The sequence below is a fragment of the Grampus griseus genome (assembly GCF_964374135.1).
Source record: "Grampus griseus genome assembly, chromosome: 10".
Taxonomy (NCBI): domain Eukaryota; kingdom Metazoa; phylum Chordata; class Mammalia; order Artiodactyla; family Delphinidae; genus Grampus; species Grampus griseus.
Window position 1 is genome coordinate 68,415,378 of NC_139004.1, and position 22,638 is coordinate 68,438,015.

At 38.4% G+C, this 22,638-nt stretch overlaps 1 protein-coding gene across 3 annotated transcripts in view; it reads right to left on the reverse strand.

The window, feature by feature from the left end:
* NEK4 (NIMA related kinase 4) overlaps positions 1-22,638 on the reverse strand; it is a 54,951-nt gene that overhangs the window by 20,033 nt on the left and 12,280 nt on the right. For 2 of the 3 annotated variants that reach the window (XM_082664217.1, XM_082664216.1), the window contains exons 5-12: positions 21,066-21,220; positions 19,201-19,342; positions 16,549-16,956; positions 10,648-10,797; positions 9,945-10,094; positions 9,414-9,480; positions 8,552-8,661; positions 7,337-7,425 (exon numbers count right to left, since the gene is read on the reverse strand). In XM_082664217.1, the coding sequence (XP_082520343.1) occupies positions 7,337-7,425; positions 8,552-8,661; positions 9,414-9,480; positions 9,945-10,094; positions 10,648-10,797; positions 16,549-16,956; positions 19,201-19,342; positions 21,066-21,220 (1,271 nt within the window). The remainder of the gene's footprint in view (positions 1-7,336; positions 7,426-8,551; positions 8,662-9,413; positions 9,481-9,944; positions 10,095-10,647; positions 10,798-16,548; positions 16,957-19,200; positions 19,343-21,065; positions 21,221-22,638) is intronic. The other variant, XM_082664218.1, reaches the window with a different exon arrangement.

Genomic DNA, 22,638 nt, shown 5'->3' on the forward strand with positions numbered 1-22,638 from the left:
CAACATGTTAAGGAGAGGCAATGAAGATATAAAAAGGACCCAAATTGAACTACAAATGATAAGTACAATGTGTTGAATATGTGGGATGGGATTAACAAATTAGATACTGCAGGAGAAAAGATCAGTGAACTCAAAGATACAGCAATAGAATCTACAAAAAATGGAACAGATGGGAATTCCCTGGCAGTCTTGTGGTTAGGACTCCATGCTTTCACTGCCGAGGGCATGGGTTCAATCCCTGGTCAGGGAACTAAGATCCCACAAGCCACAACGTGTGGCCAGAAAAAAAAAAAAGGAACAGAGAAAAAAAGACTAAAGAAAAAATAGAATATGATTAGTGACCTGTGGGATAACTTTAAGCAATCTAATATACATGTAATCAGAATCCTTAGGAGGGCAGGAGGGGGTCCAAAAAAATACTTGAAGAAATAATGGCGAAACTGTTTCCACCAATGAAAACTATAAACCCACAGATCTAAGAAGACATTTTATAAGAATTCTGAATGAAAATCAGACGTGTCCATTAAAAGAGAATTTTAGCTCTTGCATATACCAAAAACCATTTACAATGTTATCAATGACAGTACTACAGGTCTGAATGCTACGATAAATGTACATTTAAAATTAATTCATAAACAAATGGGACCTAATCAAGCTTATAAGCTTTTGCACAGCAACAGAAACCATAAAAAAAAATGAAAAGATAACCTACAGACTGGGAGAAAATATTTGCAAACAATGCAACTGACAAGGGATTAATTTCCAAAGTATAAAAACAGCTCATACAATTCAATAACAACAACAAAAAACAACCCAATCAAAAAATGGGCAGAAGACCTAAATAGACATTTCTCCAAAGAAGACATAAAGATGGCCAATAGGCACAAGAAAAGATGTTCAACATCACTAATTATTAGAGAAATGCAAATCAAAACTACAATGAGGTACCACCTCACACGGGTCAGAATGGCCATCATTAAAAAGTCTACAAATAATAAATGCTGGAAATCCAAAGAGAAACACGCCAAGACACATATTAATCAAACTGTCAAAAATTAAATACAAAGAAAACATATTAAAAGCAGCAAGGGAAAAACAACAAATAACACACAAGGGAATCCCCATAAGGTTAACAGCTGATCTTTCAGCAGAAACTCTGCAAGCCAGAAGGGACTGGCAGGACATATTTAAAGTGATGAAGGAGAAAAACCTACAACCAAGATTACTCTACCCAGCAAGGATCTCATTCAGATTTGATGGAGAAATTAAAACCTTTACAGACAAGCAAAAGCTGAGAGAATTCTGCACCACCAAACCAGCTTTACAACAAATGCTAAAGGAACTTCTCTAGGCAAGAAACACAAGAGAAGGAAAAGACTGACAATAACAAACCCAAAACAATTAAGAAAATGGTCATAGGAACATACATATCGATAATTACCTTAAACATAAATGGATTAAATGCTCCAACCAAAAGACACAGGCTCGCTGAATGGATACAAAAACAAGACCCATATATATGCTGTCTACAAGAGACCCACTTCAGACCTAGGGACACATACAGACTGAAAGTGAGGGGATGTAAAAACATATTCCATGCAAATGGAAATCAAAAGAAGGCTGGAGTAGCAATTCTCATATCAGACAAAATAGACTTTAAAATAAAGACTATTACAAGAGACAAAGAAGGACACTACACATAATGATCAACGGATCCATCTAAGAAGAAGATATAACAATTGTAAATATTTATGCACACGGGGCTTCCCTGGTGGTGTAGTGGTTAAGAATCCGCCTGCCAATGCAGGGGACCCGGGTTCAAGCCCTGGTCCGGGAAGATCCCACATGCCACGGAGCAGCTAAGCCCGAGCACCACAACTACTGAGCCTGTGCTCTAGAGCCCGTGAGCCACAACTACTGAGCCCATGCGCCACAACTACTGAAGCCTGCGTGCACAGAGCCCGTGCTCTGCAACAACAGAAGCCATGACAATGAGAAGCCCACGCACCACAAGGAAGAGTAGCCCTCGCTCGCCACAACTAGAGAAAGCCCACATGCAGCAATGAAGACCCAACGCAGCCAAAAATAAATAAATAAAATAAATAAATTTAAAAAAAAAAAAAAATATTTATGCACCCAACCTAGGAGCACCTCAATACATAAGGCAAATACTAACAGCCATAAAAGGGGAAATCGACAGTAACACATTCATAGTAGGGGACTTTAACACCCCACTTTCACCAATGGACAGATCATCCAAAATGAAAATACATAAGGAAACACAAGCTTTAAATGATACATTAAACAAGATGGACTTAATTGATATTTATAGGACATTCCATCCAAAAACAACAGAATACACATTTTTCTCAAGTGCTCATGGAACATTCTCCAGGATAGATCATATCTTGGGTCACAGATCAAGTCTTGGTAAATTTAAGAAAATTGAAATTGTATCAAGTATCTTTTCCGACCACAATGCTATGAGACTAGATATCAATTACAGGAAAAGACCTGTAAAAAATACAAACACATGGAGGCTAAACAATACACTACTTAATAACGAAGTGATCACTGAAGAAATCAAAGAGGAAATTAAAAAATACCTAGAAACAAATGACAATGGAGACACGACGACCCAAAACCTATGGGATGCAGCAAAAGCAGTTCTAAGAGGGAAGTTTATAGCAATACAATCCTACCTTAAGAAACAGGAAACATCTCGAATAAACAACCTAGGGCTTCTGTGGTGGCACAGTGGTTGAGAATCCGCCTGCCGATGCAGGGGACATGGGTTCGTGCCCCGGTCCAGGAGATCCCACACGCCATGGAGCGGCTGGGCCCGTGAGCCATGGCCGCTGAGCCTGCGCATCCAGAGCCTGTGCTCCGCAACGGGAGAGGCCACAACAGTGAGGGGCCCGCGTACCGCAAAAAAAAATAATAATAGAATAAACAACCTAACCTTACACCTAAAGCAATTAGAGAAAGAAGAAGGAAAAAAACCCAAAGTTAGCAGAAGGAAATAAATCATAAAAATCAGATCAGAAATAAATGAAAATGAAATGAAGGAAACGATAGCAAAGATCAATAAAACTAAAAGTTGGTTCTTTGAGAAGATAAACAAAATTGATACACCATTAGCCAGACCCATCAAGAAAAAAAGGGAGAAGACTCAAATCAATAGAATTAGAAATGAAAAAGGAGAAGTAACAACTGACACTGCAGAAATACAAAAGTTCATGAGAGATTACTACAAGCAACTCTATGCCAATAAAATGGACAACCTGGAAGAAATGGACAAATCTTTAGAAATGCACAACCTGCCAAGACTGAATCAGGAAGAAATAGAAAATATGAACAGACCAATCACAAGCACTGAAATTGAAACTGTGATTAAAAATCTTCCAACAAACAAAAGCCCAGGACCAGATGGCTTCACAGGCGAATTCTATCAAACATTTAGAGAAGAGCTAACACCTATCCTTCTAAAACTCTTCCAAAATATAGCAGAGGGAGGAACACTCCCAAACTCATTCTACAAGGCCACCATCACCCTGATACCAAAACCAGACAAGGATGTCACAAAGAAAGAAAACTGCAGGCCAATATCACTGATGAACATAGATGCAAAAATCCTCAGCAAAATACTAGCAAACAGAATCCAACAGCATAGTAAAAGGATCATACACCATGATAAAGTGGGGTTTATTCCAGGAATGCAAGGATTCTTCAATATATGCAAATCAATCAACGTGATACACCATATTAACAAACTAAAGGAGAAAAACCATATGATCACCTCAACAGATGCAGAGAAAGCTTTTGACAAAATTCAACACCCATTTATGATAAAAACCCTGAAGAAAGTAGGCATAGAGGGAACTTTCCTCAACATAATAAAGGCCATATATGACAAACCCACAGCAAACATCGTCCTCAATGGTGAAAAACTGAAAGCATTTCCACTAAGATCAGGAACAAGACAAGGTTGCCCACTCTCACCACTCTTATTCAACATAGTTTTGGAAGTTTTAGCCACAGCAATCAGAGAAGAAAAGGAAATAAAAGGAATACAAATCGGAAAAGAAGTAAAGCTGTCACTGTTTGCAGATGACATGATACTATACACAGAGAATCCTAAAGATGCCACCAGAAAACTACTAGAGCCAATCAATGAATTTGGTAAAGTAGCAGGATACAAAATTAATGCACAGAGATCTCTGGCATTCCTATACACTAACGATGAAAAATCTGAAAGTGAAATCAAGACAACACTCCCATTTACCATTGCAACAAAAAGAATAAAATATCTAGGAATAAACCTACCTAAGGAGACAAAAGACCTGTATGCAGAAAACTATAAGACACTGATGAAAGAAATTAAAGATGATACAAATAGATGGAGAGATATACCATGTTCTTGAAGTGGAAAAATCAACATTGTGAAAATGACTCTGCTACCCAAAGCAATCTACAGATTCAATGCAACCCCTATCAAACTACCAATGGCATTTTTCACAGAACTATAACAAAAAATTTCACAATTTGTATGGAAACACAAAAGACCCCGAATAGCCAAAGCAATCTTTTTTTTTTTTTTTTTTTTTGCGGTATGCGGGCCTCTCACTGTTGTGGCCTCTCCCATTGCGGAGCACAGACTCCAGACGCGCAGGCTCTGGACGCGCAGGCTCAGTGGTCATGGCTCACGGGCCCAGCCGCTCCGTGGCATGTGGGATCTTCCTGGACTGGGGCACGAACCCGTGTCCCCTGCATCAGCAGGCGGACTCTCAACCAGTGTGCCACCAGGGAAGCCCTGGCCAAAGCAATCTTGAGAATGAAAAACGGAGCTGGAGGAATCAGGCTCCCTGACTTCAGACTATACCACAAAGCTACAGTAATCAAGACAATATGGTACTGGCACAAAAACAGAAAGATAGATCAATGGAACAGGATAGAAAGCCCAGAGATAAACCCACACACATATGGTCACCTTATCTTTGATAAAGGAGGCAGGAATGTACAGTGGAAAAAGGACAGCCTCTTCAATAAGTGGTGCTGGGAAAACTGGACAGGTACATGTAAAAGTATGAGATTAGATCACTCCCTAACACCATACACAAAAATAAGCTCAAAATGGATTAAAGACCTAAATGTAAGGCCAGAAACTATCAAACTCTTAGAGGAAAACATAGGCAGAACACTCTATGACATAAATCACAGCAAGATCCTTTTTGACCCACCTCCTAGAGAAATGGAAATAAAAACAAAAATAAACAAATGGGACCTAATGAAACTCAAAAGCTTTTGCACAGCAAAGGAAACCATAAACAAGACCAACAGACAACCCTCAGAATGGGAGAAAATATTTGCAAATGAAGCAACTGACAAAGGATTAATCTCCAAAATTTACAAGCAGCTCATGCAGCTCAATAACAGAAAAACAAACAACCCAATCCAAAAGTGGGCAGAAGACCTAAACAGACATTTCTCCAAAGAAGATATACAGACTGCCAACAAACACATGAAAGAATGCTCAACATCATTAATCATTAGAGAAATGCAAATCAAAACTACAATGAGATATCATCTCACACCAGTCAGAATGGCCATCATCAAACAATCTAGAAACAATTAATGCTGGAGAGGGTGTGGAGAAAAGGGAACACTCTTGCACTGCTGGTGGGAATGTGAATTGGTACAGTCACTATGGAGAACAGTATGGAGGTTCCTTAAAAAACTAAAAATAGAACTACTATATGACCCAGCAATCCCACTACTGGGCATACACCCTGAGAAAACCATAATTCAAAAAGAGTCATGTACCAAAATGTTCATTGCGGCTCTATTTACAATAGCCAGGAGATGGAAACAACCTAAGCATCCATCATCAGATGAATGGATAAAGAAGATGTGGCATATATATACAATGGAATATTCCTCAGCCATAAAAAGAAACAAAATTGAGCTATTTGTAATGAGGTGGATGGACCTAGAGTCTGTCATACAGAGTGAAGTAAGTCAGAAAGAGAAAGACAAATATCATATGCTAACACATATATATGGAATTTAAGAAAAAAAAATGTCATGAAGAACCTTCGGGTAAGACAGGAATAAAGACACAGACCTACTAGAGAATGGACTTGAGGATATGGGGAGGGGGAAGGGTAAGCTGTGACAAAGCGAGAGAGTGGCATGGACATATATACACTACCAAACGTAAAACAGATAGCTAGTGGGAAGCAGCCGCATAGCACAGGGAGATCAGCTTGGTGCTTTGTGACCACCTACAGGGGTGGGACAGGGAGCGGGGGAACTAACACACCAACGTTAGTGTGTGTGAAAGCAGAAACTAACACACCAATGTAAAGTAATTATACTCCAATAAAGATTTAAAAAAAAAAAAGGAAAATTGTGTTAGCAACATAAATGGAGAAACAGCAAAAAAAAAAAAAAAATGCTGGAGAGGATGTGGAGAAAAGGGAACCCTCTTACACTGTTGGTGGGAATGTAAATTGGTGCAGCCATTATGGAAAACAGTATGGAGGTTCCTCAGAAAACTAAAAACAGAGTTGCCATGTGATCCAGCAATTCCACTCCTAGGCATATACCCAGACAAAACTATAATTCGAAAAGATACATGCACCCCTATGTTCATAGCAGCACTATCTACAATAACTAAGACATGGAAACAACCTAAATGTCCATTGACAGATGAATGGATAAAGATGTGAGATAGACAGATAGATAGATACACATACACACACATACATATATATACACATACATACAATGGACTATTACTCAGCCACTAAAAAGAATGAAATCATGCCATTCGCAGCAACATGGATGGACCCAGAGGTTATCATACTAAGCAAAGTAAGTCAGAAAGAGAAAGACAAATACCATATGATATCACTTATTTGTGAAATCTAAAGTATGACACAAACGAACATATCTGTGAAACAGAAAGAGACTCAAAGACATGGGAACAGACTTGTGGTTTCCAAGGGGGTTGGGGGTGGGGGAGGGAAGTAACTGGGAGTGTGGGATCAGCAGATGCAAACTATTATTTATATGACAGATAAACAGCAAGGTCTTAACTGTATAGCACAGAGAACTCTATTCAATATCCTGTGATAAACCATAATGGAAGAGAATATGAAAAAGAATATATGTATAACTGAGTCAGTTTGCTGTACAGCAGAAATTAATACAACATTGTAAATCAACTATACTTCAATAAAATTTTTTAAAGTAAAAAAATAAAATTAAATTAGAATAAAATTAATTCAAACAGAAATAGCTTATGAAAGGAGATAGAAAAATAAGAACTTACCCTTCCTTGGAATCCCCATTTGATTTATCAGTTGAACTTGTAGAAGAACTTAACTCATCCTCAGAGAGACAATGGGTGAGTTTCCTTTCCTATTAATGTTTGGAAATACAAAATTCCACATGACAACACAACCAGAATGTAATACATGAAACAATCTTAGATGCAATGCCTAGACACAATGTGCACCTAGGTCCAATTTAACAGGAGAACTATGGATATAAAAATTGAAGTTACTTTACCAAATAATGTCCCAGTTCACCCATGAAGTTCATAAGTGAAGCCTGAGGAACACCAAGGTGAAGTTTTATAAGGTCCTGGAAAGTCTCAGCTATGAAGAAATTTCCTTTCCAGAGGAGAGCAGACAAACAGTTCTGGTGTTTGAACTTCTAAGCAGAGGGCTGGTACCATAAGGAATGTTGGCATTTTAAACTAGACAGAATGCCACCTAAATAAAAAGTAACCTCAGTTTGCTCACCCATGATACTCATTGTTAAATGCTTTAAAGGATTACCTGATATAATTACACACAAATGTTACAACTTTTGAAAATAAAGAGGATCATTTTAATTAGTGAAGCAACTAAATCACACACTATTGTTAAAGGAAAAAACTCTTCATTACTTTCAAGGGCAGGAAGTTTCTTTTTTAAAAAAAGTAATTATATGCTCCTAGAAATGATGTCAAAAACTGGAATACAGAAAACTGAATAATTATTCCCAGGGTATTATTACACAAAAAAGTGAACGTGGTTAAAAACTTGCAATTATCCATTTAGCCACCAAATGGTGCCCCTACATTATCCCTGGGTGGAAAGGTAACGTACTTTGACACAAACAGGAAACAAAGGAAGGATCAGCAAGTGAGACTAAAATCTGGCCAGGTCGTTTGTTATATTATTAACACAGCAGAATAAGCAAAGTGTTGCCTAGTGGAAGCCCTTTGGAAGTCTTGTTTAAAAGACTGCTTAAGAAAGTTATTAACTAGGCTGCCAGTTGTTTACAAGAGCGCCTGAAAAGTCCATTCCCTTAATGAAGGAAACAAAATCCTTTTAATTATTATTGACCAGTTCTTTTTCTTATCAGAGAAGTGTGAAAAGTGTAACTTAAGTCAGCACTGTCCCAGGAATAAATAGAGCTGGCATTTATGAGGTTTACCGTTATTAGGCTTGCCAGATGTAGACATGTCTACCTTTTACCTTAGGACTATGTAATGTACCTGAGCAACGCTGTAGTCAGAAGACAACCATTGAGCAGGGGTAGGGTGGCCTTCCTCTTGTGGTTTCTCTGACCCCGCTGGACTCAGAGAAACTCTCCTCACTGAAGGGCCTGAAAAAGTGACAACCCCCAGCAGTTGTTTATGGTGGGCTGGCCTCAATAGAAGAGGGCTTTGCACTGTTTATGGAAGATACCCCAGCAAGGGCCAGCCTAGAAGGAACTCAGACAGCATATTCATCATCACTCTGGTGTCTGACACCTCAGTTCAAATCTCAGGTCTAGGTCTACCAGCCCTGTGACCTTGGGTAAGTTACTTAACCCCTCAGACCCTCAGTCTCCTCCGCTGCAAAATATGAAATGAGATAATGCCCTTAAAATACTTAGCATAATGTTTGAGACATTGTCAGCATTCAACAAATGGAAACTGCTAGAATATGTTGTCTTTAGATAATAGTAATAGGAATGATCACAGCCCTCAGCCCAGGGCAGTACCATTCTCCTGGCTTCCTCTCTCTGTTCCTGAGAAGAGAGCGTTTCTCTGACCAACAGACTCTGAACATGGAAACAAAGTAAACACTCGCCTGACTGCTTTCCTGTCTGAAATCTCCCAGGAGTTACTGTCACTCAAAGCTCTCTTGCTCTCTTTTTAGAGTCCTCTTTCTCTAATAACACAAGTTCCAGATCCAATACTATGCCAATTTTTTAAAAGGCTTAACTAGGAAATTTCAAAAATTCTTCTAAATTGGTTTCCCAAATGGATTACTGATGCTGGAAATTCTTAACACCTCACAATCAGTACCAATGCTATGTCCATGAGCCATACCAATAACCTCCAATAGATGAAGGAAAGAGAAAAACTTTACCTGAGGGGAAGATCTCTTCCTGTGACTGCTTTAGTCGCCTCCTCTCTCTTGCTGATAATGGGCGGTCCTTTTAAAGAAAGTCAGTTACTTCCATTCCTATTCACTGTTCTTACAATACCTACAATGCATGACATATAATCCAGCACTACAGGAAAGGCCCTGCACAGGTCTTTAAGGGAGTGTCCATTTGAAACCAGTTCACATCAGGCTTACAACTCCTAGCTAGGATGATCACAGCCCTCATTTCTAGGAAGAGCTCATCTTTGGAAGGGCAAATAGGTATTTCTGCATTTCCTACATTCAGAATCCACTTGGTCTCCTTAATTAACTGGAAGTGACCAGCCCTGAAACAACAGAATCTGTCCATTTCAATCAAAGCTTCTGTTGAGAATCACAAATTTGCGCTTTCCAGTGTTTGGCAAAAAGCAGGGCTAAGATGTTTTAATATAAAACTTCACAATATATGCAGGATTTACAACCAAAAAGTTTTATAATAAAGCTTAAAAAAATCCAACATAGACTCCTACAAACCTTTGATGATGATATCTCACTGTTCCTCGACCTGCTCACAGACCCAGTGATCACTCTACTTTGGTTTTCAGCATCTTTTTGTGTTGATGTGACATCCACTTTTCCAACAGTAGAAAGAGAAGGCAAAAGACGAGGAGGAGTCTCTTGGAACTTCCATAATTAACAAAGAGAGGGAGATTATCAGTGTCATATACATCTACCTCCAAAGGTCCCCCATCGGTAAATCTATGTATTTGTCAGTGATTCCCTCCCAAAAACTTTAAAACATTGCATTTGGGGGGGGGCAGGGGGCAGAGGGGAAGAAACTCTGCCAAAAGTGAATGACCACTTAAGAATCTTATAGAGAGGGTGCCTGTGAAAGTTACTTCCAGAAATGAGGGGTTGCCACGATCTTATGCAGAAGTTGAGGGAGAAACTGTTCATTAATATGACGTAAGAGGAATCAGAGATTTACCTTTTTTGGCCTGTTCCTTTAACTCTCAAAATAAGCTGTCCATCCTTGCTGGAGAAGATAAAATCCTTACTCTGCTTCCAACTCACTGACATTTGATAACCAATATTTAGCATTTCTACCCTTCTTTATATGTTCCTTGCATTATGTATGTGCCTTTTTAGCACATCATTCTAAATAGAAATGAAGTTTCCTAAAGTCTGTTTCCCAAGCAGCAGCACAATGACTTATTCCAAAGAGATCTCTGCTGACCTGTCTCTCTTCCTCACTATGCTCAGTATGTTCTCTTTTCTTCTGCCGCCGCTGTTGAGACAGGAAAGGTTCAGACCCAGAGCTGTGTGGCTGTAAAGTTGGGTGGATTCTGTCCTCTTTTTCTATAACACATTCACCAGCAACTTGATCCTTAAAAATAATAAAATGAAACAAACAAAAAAACAAAATAGAATAATGAAACAGTCTTTTGAACTTCCAAATAGCCAAACCTGCCATATCTACTTCTAAAATTATAAATGAAAGAAGGAGGAGCTGTCTTTTTCAAAATGAATGCTTATTTTCAGTGTTGACAGGCAAAGACAGAATGATGGCATCAGTTATCTACATATTCTGGGTTTTCTTCTCTTTTCCCAAATAAAAATAATTATTTTAATTAAATTACTCAGATTGTTATTAACCTGAAACTACCAATGTTCATTTAGTTTTTTAAAAATCTTTTTATAACTTTTAATAGGTTTGCAATTCAGAAAACTAACAAATGTTTTAAATGAAATCCAATTTAATATACACATACTTCCCAAGTAAACATTAGTTATTTGGATGCCCTCTAAAAAGCACCATGAAAAGATCACGAGCTTGGATTCAGATGGAGTCATATCTCCCCGAACCTCTGTTTCCTTATCTATAAATGGGTATAATGCGTCACACACATCATGTGACTACTGGAGGATTAGAGGAGATTGTGCACTATAGTACTTAAGATCACATCTAACACATATTAGATGCTCAGAAACCAGGAGCTATTACTAGCAGTAGTAAAGATAAAATAAGTTAACTTTTAAATTATGAAGATCACCAAGGACTTAGTGTTTTATTTGGATAACTGGTTTTAGAAACTAATGCACACCAAACATTAAAATAAAATAGCTTCTTACATTAATTTTTTTTTTTTTTTTTTTTTTTGCGGTACGCGGGCCTCTCACTGTTGTAGCCTCTCCCGTTGCGGAGCACAGGCTCCGGACGCGCAGGCTCAGCAGCCATGGCTCACAGGCCCAGCCGCTCCGCAGCATGTGGGATCTTCCAGACCAGGGCACGAACCTGTGTCCCCTGCATCGGCAGGTGGACTTTCAACCACTGCGCCACCAGGGAAGCCCAATCAACACATTTTTATCAAGAGCCCACTATGTGGTACATTTTAGAAAAAGGAACAGTGTCATATACTAGCTATGCAAGGATACCCAGATAATAAACAGTAACTGATTTAATTCTGAAGAGTGAAATAAATGTTTCTCTGCTGGTATTAAGTATAGAATATTCAAAATAAAGCTTATACATATAAGAGTACCTGAACAAATGACTTAAGGAGTTTCTCCATGAAATCCAATTGGTCCTAAAAAAAGTTCTTCCACTTTTATCAACAACAAAATAACGACAACAACAACAAAGAAATGCTGGACATGAAATTCTATCAAAAAAACAAAAAAATCTACTCTAAAAGCCTGATGTAAGAAACATATTTGATCAGGTACAAGACAGGGATGTCCATTCTTATCACTCCTATTCAACACTGTACTAGAGGTTCTAGCCAGGGCAATCAGACAAGAAAAAATAAATAAATAAAAGAAATCCAGATTGAAAAGGAAAAATCTCTATTTGCAGATGATGTGATACTGTATTCAGAAAATTCTAAGGAGTCCATTACTAAAAAGTTATTAGAACCAATAAATGAGTTAAGTAAGGCTGTAGGATATAAAGACAATATATAAAAATTAATTGTATTTCTATACACAAGCAATGAACACTATGGAAATCATTCCATTTACAATAGTATCAGAACAAAATACTTAAATTTATTTCTTTACTTTTGGCTGCGTTCGGTCTTCGTTGCTGCGCACACTTTCTCTTGTTGTGGTGAGCAGGGGCTACTCTTTGTTGCAGTGTGCAGGCTTCTCACTGCAGTGGCTTCTTTTGTTGTGGAGCATGGGTTCTAGGCACGCAGGCTTCCGTAGCTGTGGTGCACGGGCTTAGTTGCTCCACGGCATGTGGGACCTTCCCTGCCCAGGGCTCAAACCCATGTCCCCTGCACTGGTAGGCGGATTCTTAACCACTGCGCCACAAGGGAAGCCAATGGAGCAAAATACTTAGAAATGAATTTAACAAAAGAAGTGCAAGACTTATACACTTAAAACAACAAAACATCATTGTAAGAAACTGAAGAAGACCTAAAGAAAATAGAAAGATATCCTATGTTCATGAGTTGGAAGATACATATTGAGATAGCAATAATCTGCAAATAATCTACAGATTCAGTAAAATCCATGTCAAAACCCCAGGCTTTTTTGCAGAAATTGACAAGCTAATCTTAAAATTCATATGGAAATGCAAAGGACCCCATATAGCCAAAACAGTACTGAAAATTAAGAATAAAGTTGGAAGACTTAACCTTTCCAATTTCAAAACTTACTACAGTGAATTCCCTGGTGGCCTAGTGGTTAGGATTTCGGATTTTCACTGCTGTGGCCCGGATGCAATCCCTAGTCAGGGAACTGAGATCCTGTAAGCCGCGCAGCATGGCCAAAAAAAAAAAAAAAAACACTTACTATAAACCTACAGTAATTGTGTTACTGACATACAGATAGAAAAATCAGTGGTACAGAATTGAGAGTATAAAATTAAATGATCATATTTAGGGTCTACTGACTTTCAATGAGGGTCCCAAGAAAATTCAATGGGAAAAGAATAATCTTTTAACAAATGGTACTGGGACAAGTGGATATCTACATACAAAAGAATGAAGTAGAACCCTTTCTTCACATCACACACAAAAATTAACTCAAAATAGATCTCAGACCTAAATGTAAGAGTTAAAATTATGAACTCTTAAAAGAAATTATGGGAGAAATCTTCATGACACTAAAAGCAGAAGCAACAAAAGAAAAAATAGACAAAACTAGATTTCATCAAATTTTAAAACTTTTATGCTCCAAAGGACACCATCAAGAAAGTGAAGATGGGGGACTTCCCTGGGGGTCCAGTGGTAAAGAATCCGCCTTCCAATGCAGGGGACGCAGGTTCAATCCCTGGTTGGGGAACTAAGATCCCACACGCTGTGGCGCAACTACGCCTGCGCGCCACAGCTACTGAGCTCGCACGCCTCAATGACAGAGCCCACATGCTGCAAACTACAGAGCCCACGCTTTCTGGAGCCTACACACCCTGGAGCCCATGTGCCACAACTAGAGAGAAGACTGCGCGCCACAACGAAAGATGCCGCACGCCTCAACGAAGGCCCCGCATGCTGCAACTAAGACCCAACGCAGCCAAAAAAGTAATAAAGAAAAAATAAATAAATAATTAAAAAAATGAAAGTGAAGATGGGACTTCCCTGGTGGTCCAGTGGTTAAGACTCTGCACTTCCACTGCAGGGGGCACAGGTTCGATCCCTGGTCAGGGAACTAAGATCCCACATGCTGCATGGCGCAGTCAAAATAAAATAAAATAAAATATACTTTAAAAAGAAAGTGAAGACAATCCACAGAATGGGAGACAATATTTTTGAATCTTATATCTGATAGGGGACTGACATTTATAACTGATAAAGAACTCCTACTACTCAACAATAAAAAGATAAATAAACCAATTTAAAAATGGGCAAAGGATTTGAATAGATATTTCTCCAAAGTAGGTATAAAAATGGCCAATAAGCCATGAAAAGATGCTCAACAACATTAGTCATTAGGGAGGTGCAAATCAAAACCACAATAAGATACCACTTCCAGGATGACTAAACAAAACAAAACAAAACAAAAAACACAGAAAATAAGTGTTGGTGAGGATGTGGAGAAATTACAACTCTCATACATTGCTGATGGGAAGTAAAATGATATAGTTGCTTTGGAAAACAGTTCTGCAGTTCCTCAGAAAGTTAAACATAGGGCTTCCCTGGTGGCGCAGTGGTTGAGAGTCCGCCTGCCGATGCAGGGGACACGGGTTCGTGCCCTGGTCTAGGAACATCCCACATGCCGTGGAGCGGCTGGGCCAGTGAGCCATGGCTGCTGAGCCTGTGCGTCCGGAGCCTGTGCTCCGCAACGGGAGAGGCCACAACAGTGAAAGGCCTGCATACCGCAAAAAAAAAAAAAAAAAAAAAAAGTTAAACATAGAGTCACCATATGATCCAGCAATTCCACTCCTAGGTATATACCCAAGAGAACTGAAAACATATGTCCACACAAAAACTTGTACGAATGTTCAAAGCAACTTTATCCATAGTGAAAAGTGAAAAAAACTCAAATGTTCATCAACTGATGAATAGATAAATAAAATATGAAATATACATATGGTAGAATTTATTTGGCAATAAAAAGAAATGAAATACTGGTACAGGCTACAACATGGATATAACCTTGAAAGCATTATGCTAAATAAAAGAAGCCAGATACAAAAGGCCATATCTGTATGATTCCATTTATATGAAATATTGAGAATAGGCAAATTCATACAGACAATGGTTGCCAAGGGCTAGAGACAAGGAGGAATGGAGAGTGACTAGTATTGAGTATGGGGTTTCTTTTTGAGGTGATGGAAATGTTCTGGAAACAGATAATAGCAGTGAATGTACAACTTTATAAATATACTAAAAACCACTGAATTGGCACTTTAAAAATTTTTTAAATAATTATGGAAAAAAATAAAAGAAGCGAACTTGAATATAATTTGACAGTCAAGCAGAACAAGCAGGACATATATAATTTTATCTATAAAGTACTAAGGATTCCAGTGTCCAGAGAATGTTTAAGACTAAATTTTGGTTTCAATTCAATGAGTTTAAATGAAAAGAGCATCATACTTGTACTTTTCTATAAAAACAAAACCTTATTAAAAACACTTGAGGGACTTCCCTGGTGGCACAGTGGTTAAGAATCCGCCTGCCAATGCAGGGGACACAGGTTCGAGCCCTGGTCTGAGAATATCCCACACGCCGTGGAGCAACTAAGCCCGTGCGCCACAACTACTGAGCCTGTGCACTAGAGCCCACGAGCCACAACTACTGAGCCCACGTACCACAACTACTGAAACCTGCATGCCTAGAGCCCGTGCTCCGCAACAAGAGAAGCCACCACAATGAGAAGCCTGTGCAACACAATGAAGAGTAGCCCCTGCTCACTGCAACTAGAGAAAGCCCACACGCAGCAACAAAGACCCAAACAGCCATAAATAAAATAGATAAAAACATTTGACTATAGACATATAAAATAGTTATATACATTTATATAAAAGTGTTAAATATGAAAATGTATGTAATATATAAAGTTTAAATATATATAGATTATAAAAATATAGTCAATATATACATTAAATATATTCTTTAAATATTTTACAAATAAAAATGTGAAGTTAATCAAATGTTCTGGCTTTCTTTCTAATCCTTAGCTATTACCATGCTTCATCTAATTTAGGCTTCTTTCCATGTTCAAGTAGAAGATACCCTTTAAATTTACTCAGAATAGTCTCTCAGTATCAAAATCCTTTTGTTCTGTTCCTTTTCTTCTCTTCTTCCTTCTCCTTTGGTTCCAACACATAAAATATGTTTTTTTAATTCCTTAACTTAAAAAATCAGACAAATCCACTAACTTTTAAAAGCAAGAAGGAATGTGATATTACCTAATTGTTGGAACTGTCCATTGACTTGGAGAACTTACAAAAGAATGATGTAGAAATAGGAAAAAACACACTAATGGCAAATGGCAAGTACCCTACACCAGGGCACAGAAAGGATCTAAGAATTCCTTGGGTCCTATCCTTTGGTTCTGTCATGTTTAAACTGTTATATGGGAACAACTGATTTTCCTAAAACCACAACTAAAAGCACAACCAAAGAACACAACCCACACCTTTGTAACCACACTTTCCAGTCTTCTTTCTGAAACCAATATCACTCACCTGGTCCTTTGATAAATTTTGGTCTTTGTTTAGGGGCTGCAGAGGCTTCACTGGGTCATTCCTTTCTCCAGTGACATAGTCAATGGACCATGTGGAAATTCGGTTTCCAGGTTGAGCACTGGATTTAGTGTTATCCTGCAGCCTCTCTTTCACTTGAGAAATAGTACATTTACCTTCTAGCTCATTAGAGGCATCTAAGTGTCTTCGTTGATTCTCTTGAACTAAGCTGTTGTTCACTGAGTTCCTCCTTTCTGCAGGTAAGATGTCAATATTCACCCTACTGATCGTGGCTAGCGATTCTGCAGTATTGCTTATGTCTGGTTTGTAGGTGTGGCCTTTCAGACGTGGGGGTGTCTTCAAGGGGCCAATGACTATGGGTTTCTCCTGGGACAAATATTTGTCTTCACCCTGAATGAAAACATGCTTCCAAGTTATTATAGCACTCCTCACACCATATTAGAAAATTAACTCAAGGGGCTTCCCTGGTGGCGCAGTGGTTGGGAGTCCGCCTGCCGATGCAGGGGACATGGGTTCGTGCCCCGGTCCGGAAGGATCCCACATGCCGCAGAGCGGCTAGGCCCATGAGCCATGGCTGCTGAGCCTGTGCGTCCGGAGCCTGTGCTCAGCAACGGGAGAGGCCACAGCAGTGAGAGGCCCGCATACCGCAAAAAAAAAAAAAAAAAACCAACTCAAAATGGAATAGCAGTTTCCTCAGAAAGTTAAACATGGAATAATCATAAGACCCAACAATCCCACTCCCAGGTATTTGTCCCAAGAACTAAAAGTAGGGACTCAGATATTTGTACACTAATGTTTATAGCAGCATTATTCACAACAGCCAGAAGATGGAAACAACCCAAATGTCCATCAGCAGATGAATGGATAAACAAAATGTGGTATATACATACAGCGGAATATTATAAAGCCATAGAAAGGAATGAAATTCTGATACATGCTACAATATGGATAATGTTTGAAAACTTGCTAAGTGAAATAAGCTAGACACAAAAGAACAAATGTTGTATGATTCCATTTATATGAGGTATCTAGAACAGGAAAATTCAGAGAAAGTAGATCAGAGGTTACCAGGGTCTGGGAGTAGAGGCAATGGGGAGTTAGACCTTAATGGGTACAGAGTTTCTGTTTGGAATGATGAAAAGGTTTTGGAAGATATGGTGATGGCTGCACAACATTGTGAATGTAATTAAGACCACTGAATTGTATGCTTAAAAACGGTACAAAATGAAAATAAATAATTAATTAATTTAAAAATGGTACAAAATGGCAAATTTTATATTACTTATATTTTACCATAACAAAATTTTTTTAATGATCAATAACCTAAATATAAGAGCTAAAACTATAAAAATCCTAGGAGAAAACATAGGCATACATCTTCATGACCTTGGATTTGGCAAGGGATTCTTAGATATGAGCATGGGCAACAAAAGTAAAAAACAAATAAATTAGACTTCATCAAAATTAAAAACATTTGTGCATAAAAGGACGTTATCAAGAAAGTGAAAGGACAACCTAAAGAACGGGAGGAAATATTTGTAAGTAATATATCTGATGAGGGTCTAGTATCTATAATATAGAAAGAACTCTTAGAACTCAATAATAAAAAATAAAAAACCCAATTAAAAAATGGGCAACAGGCTTAATAGATATTTCTCCAAAGAAGGCATTCAAATGGCCAACAAGTTCTATGTCATTAGTCAAATGCAAATCAGAACTACAATAACATACCACTCCACATCCACTAGGATGGCTAGAATCAGAAAAACAGAAAATAACAAGAGTTGGTGAAGTTGTAGAGAAACTGGAATTCTCAGGGATTGCTGATAAAAACATGAAATGGTGCAACCACAAAGGAAAAACAATGTGGTCATTCCTCAAAAAGTTAAACATAGAATTACCATATGACTCAGCAATTACTCTCCTAGATATTATACCCAAGAGAACTGAAAACAGATACTCAAACATTGTACATAAATGTTCATAGCAAAAGCCAAAAGGTGAAAACAACCCAATATCTACCAATGAATGAATGGATAAACAAACTGTGGTATATACATACAATGGAGTATTATTTAGACATAAAAATAAATGAAGTATTGATATATACTACCTGGATGAACCTCAAGAACATGCTAAGTGAAAGAAGCCAGACACAAAAGGTTACATATTGTATGATTCCATTTATATCAAATATTCAGAATAGGCAAACCCATACAAACAGAGAACACTGGTGTTTTACAGGGGCTGGATGGAGGAGGAGTGACGACCTAATGGGTATGAGGTTTCCTTTTGGGGTGATGAAAATGTTTTGGAATGAGATAGAGGTGACGGTCGCACAATACTGTGAATATACTAAATGCAATTAATTGTTCACTTTAAAATGGTTAACTTTATGTTATATAAATTCCACCTCAATTAAAAAAAACTTCTTAAAGTTATTACAGCACTGACTTCATGAACATTTTAATAGGCACTTTGAATACTTCACCAGTATTCCTTCTTTACAATACAAAACTACTTACACAACAGAAATCTAATGAAGCTTAGTCATTTCACATAGAATAACTAGCTTAGGTAACCTATCATTTTAATACAGTTTCTAGAACACATATCCTTTAGAATGAGACGTACCATTACATATGTCTTGGAGCCCTCAGAAGAGTGTGGTTGAGGGGGAACGGCTTCATGACTTAATTCAGCCTTTCCAGAAACCACTGTAGCCACAGGCTTGGATTTAGAGTCGTCATTTTTAATATTATTTTTGGAGTTTTTTCTTTATGAGGAAGAAAAGAAGAAAAAGTTATTATCAGTACAGTGAAGGTTAAAGGTTTCTATATATATGAGGAAATGTGCATACATGTTACACTCCCTCTTAGAACGGCTTGTTTTATTTCTTTCTTTCTTTTCTTTTCTTTTTTTTTTCTTTTTTGGCTGTGCCATGTGGCTTGTGGGATCTTAGTTCCCTGACCAGGGATTGAACTCGGGTCCCCTGCAGTGGAAGCGTGGAGTCCTAACCACTGGACTGCCAGGGAATTCCCATAGAACTGCTCCTTTTATAGATAGGAGTCTTCTAAAAACCAGTGGGTGTTCTACAAAACATTTGACCAGTAATCTCCAAAAACAATCAAGGTCATGAAAAACAAAGAAAGTGAGAAACTGTCAGAGACCCAAGTTGACTAAGGAGAAATGAGGAGTAATATGGTATGCTGGACTGGATCCTGAAGCAGAAAAAGGACACTAGTAGAAAAACTGGTGTAAGCCAAGTGAAGTCTGGATTCAGTCAACATAAGATACTGATGTTGTTTTCTTAGTTCTGACAAATGTACCATGGTAACATAAGATGTTGATAGGAGAAACTGGGTGAGGGTTATACAGAAACTCTGTTCTATCTCTGCAACTCTTCTGTAAATACAATATTATTCTAAAATTTAAAACCTATGAAAACTTGCCTCACAATTAGAAGTGCCAGGATAATTTTCATCTTCAAATTTCACATTTGTAATAATACCACAACTGCTTTGCCAAATTTGAAAGTAAAAATGATTGGTATACTTGGCCTTGACTTGTAGAATAAATGTATACAGGAATAATATCCCCAACTGTTTAAGTGTGACATTTTCCAAAGGAGCTAAACCTCTGGAGAATTCAAGGGGAGCATGAAGACCAGAGCTGCAGAAAGCCAAAGGTCTGTAGGTAGGAAATTATAAGCAATGTAAACAAAAATACGACCCTTCTTTATCCCCCAGGCCCTCTCTAGCATTGCCTCCCAAATTTAACATGTCAAAAGACAAGGACTGTGAAGGTCTTGTCCAGCTCTAAGTCTCAGATCCTAGAACAGCTATTTATGAAGGTAGGACCTGAAAGTCAAAGAAGGAATTCTATCCCCTTGAGAAGTTATATGAGTAAAGAGGGAACCTCTTTATTTTTTAAATGTGACTATTATCTTACATAGTACATAATGTAATAATAGGCTTCTTAGATGATCTCTCATTTTAATATGATTTCTAAAACCTACATCCTTGGGCTTCCCTGGTGGCACAGTGGTTGAGAGTTCGCCTGCTGATGCAGGGGACAGGGGTTCATGCCCCGGTCCGGGAAGATCCCACATGCTGCAGAGTGGCTAGGCCCGTGAGCCTTGGCCGCTGAGCCTGCGCGTCCAGAGCCTGTGCTCCGCAACGGGAGAGGCCACAACAGTGAGAGGCCCGCGTACCGCAAATAAATAAATAAATAAATAAATAATAAAGCATACATCCTTTTAAAAGGATCGTACTCAATATGTCTTGGAACTCCCAGAGGAATGTGAAAGTGATTACTCCAATGGTTCTCTAGATTTTTGATTTTAGCAATTAAACAAATCTCAACACTTGTTCTAATCATGCAATTCTACTTCGTGTTTTTAAAAAACTCACCATAAACTCTCATACACGAAAATTATAAAAGTCACCCTCTTTTATTCCATCTATTTAGCTGACCTATTTGCAAGGGAAATATCTTACGCCTTCGTGGCCTCCAAAAACAAGGATATTTGGCGCTTTATGTAAGGCTGCCTTAGGATGCTCCTCACAGAAGGTCTTTCTTCAGGCCTTTTGCTCAGCATGGTTCTTATTATTTCTGCCAGCTCTGGGCTGTAATCTTTCGGCATTGGTGGCAGCTACAAAGAGAAATAATACCATAAGTATGACTAACAGTCTTGTGAAAAGTAAAAGAAGGTAGAGGTTTCCCAAGATATATTTTTTAAATCATTATCCACAGCAGAAAATAACCAGCATATTAGTCTACAGGAAGCATATCTGGCATCCTGGTTATAACAGCAAGTTGTAAAATTATAAAATATATCCTTCAAACCAGCAGTCCCATTTGAGGACCCTCTCCTTCATAAATAAAAGCATGAGTTCCTAAAGATTTATGTACCAGGATATTCACTGCAGTATTTTTCTTATAATAGTGAACAACTGGAAACAATGTAAATGGCCATTCATAGGGTACTTGTGGAATAGAGTATGGTATACCCTTCTAATAAAATACCAGGCAGCCTTTAAAAAAATACAAGACTTACAGGTACTGACCTGGAAAGATGTCCCTCATTTATTAAGTCAAAAAAGCACGTTGTGTACCAGTGTGTATAGCCTGATTCCATTTCAGTTACTTTTTTAACATACACACCCAGAGTTATAAAGACAGGGAAAAGCCAGGAAGGCTATGCACCAAATCATTACCAATGGTTATCTCCAAGGGATGGAAATGTATGGAAACAGGGGAATTTCACCTCTTTCTTGTTTGATTCTTTAAGAAGTGAAATTATGAGCAAATTTTACTTTTTCTGTGTTTTTTTCAAATTAAAAAATAAATGAGTCTTGGTATAATGTTAAAATCAGTAGGTGATTTACAGCCTTAAAACTTAAAGGTGTGAGGATGCCTGACACTGCAGGGGGTAACTAGCCTCATGAAATTGACACATAAAGTTGGTCACTCTAGCATCTATCATACATAATGCTTTCTGCAATTTTTAACTGGTTACTAGTGATTGTGATGATTATCAAAGGAGCAAGAAGTTCAAACAGAGTAGACTCTTTTTTTTAAAATAAATCTTTAATTTATTTTATTTATTTTTGGCTGTGTTGGGTCTTCGTTGCTGCACGTGGGCCTTCTCTAGTTGCAGTGAGTGGGGGCTACTCTTCGTTGTGGTGCGCAGGCTTCTCTGTTGTGGCTTCTCTTGTTGCAGAGCACGGGCTCTAGGTGCGCGGGCCTCAGTAGCTGTGGCTCGCGGGCTCTAGAGCACAGGCTCAGTAGTTGTGGCGCACGGGCTTAGTTGCTCCGTGGCATGTGGGATCTTCCCAGACCAGGGCTCAAACCCGTGTCCCTTGCATTGACAGGCGGATTCTTAACCACTGCGCCACCAGGGAAGCCCAAACAGAGTAGACTCCTTTTAAACAGGGCTCATTTAACCGCTTAGGTGAAGCTACCAGTAGCCTCAGGGCACCTGCACATCCTGTGTCTATAAGGTACTGGTTTTCAAGAAGCCAATTCTTCAGAGCCATTAAGCCACCCTTATAAATTAATATTAAGAAA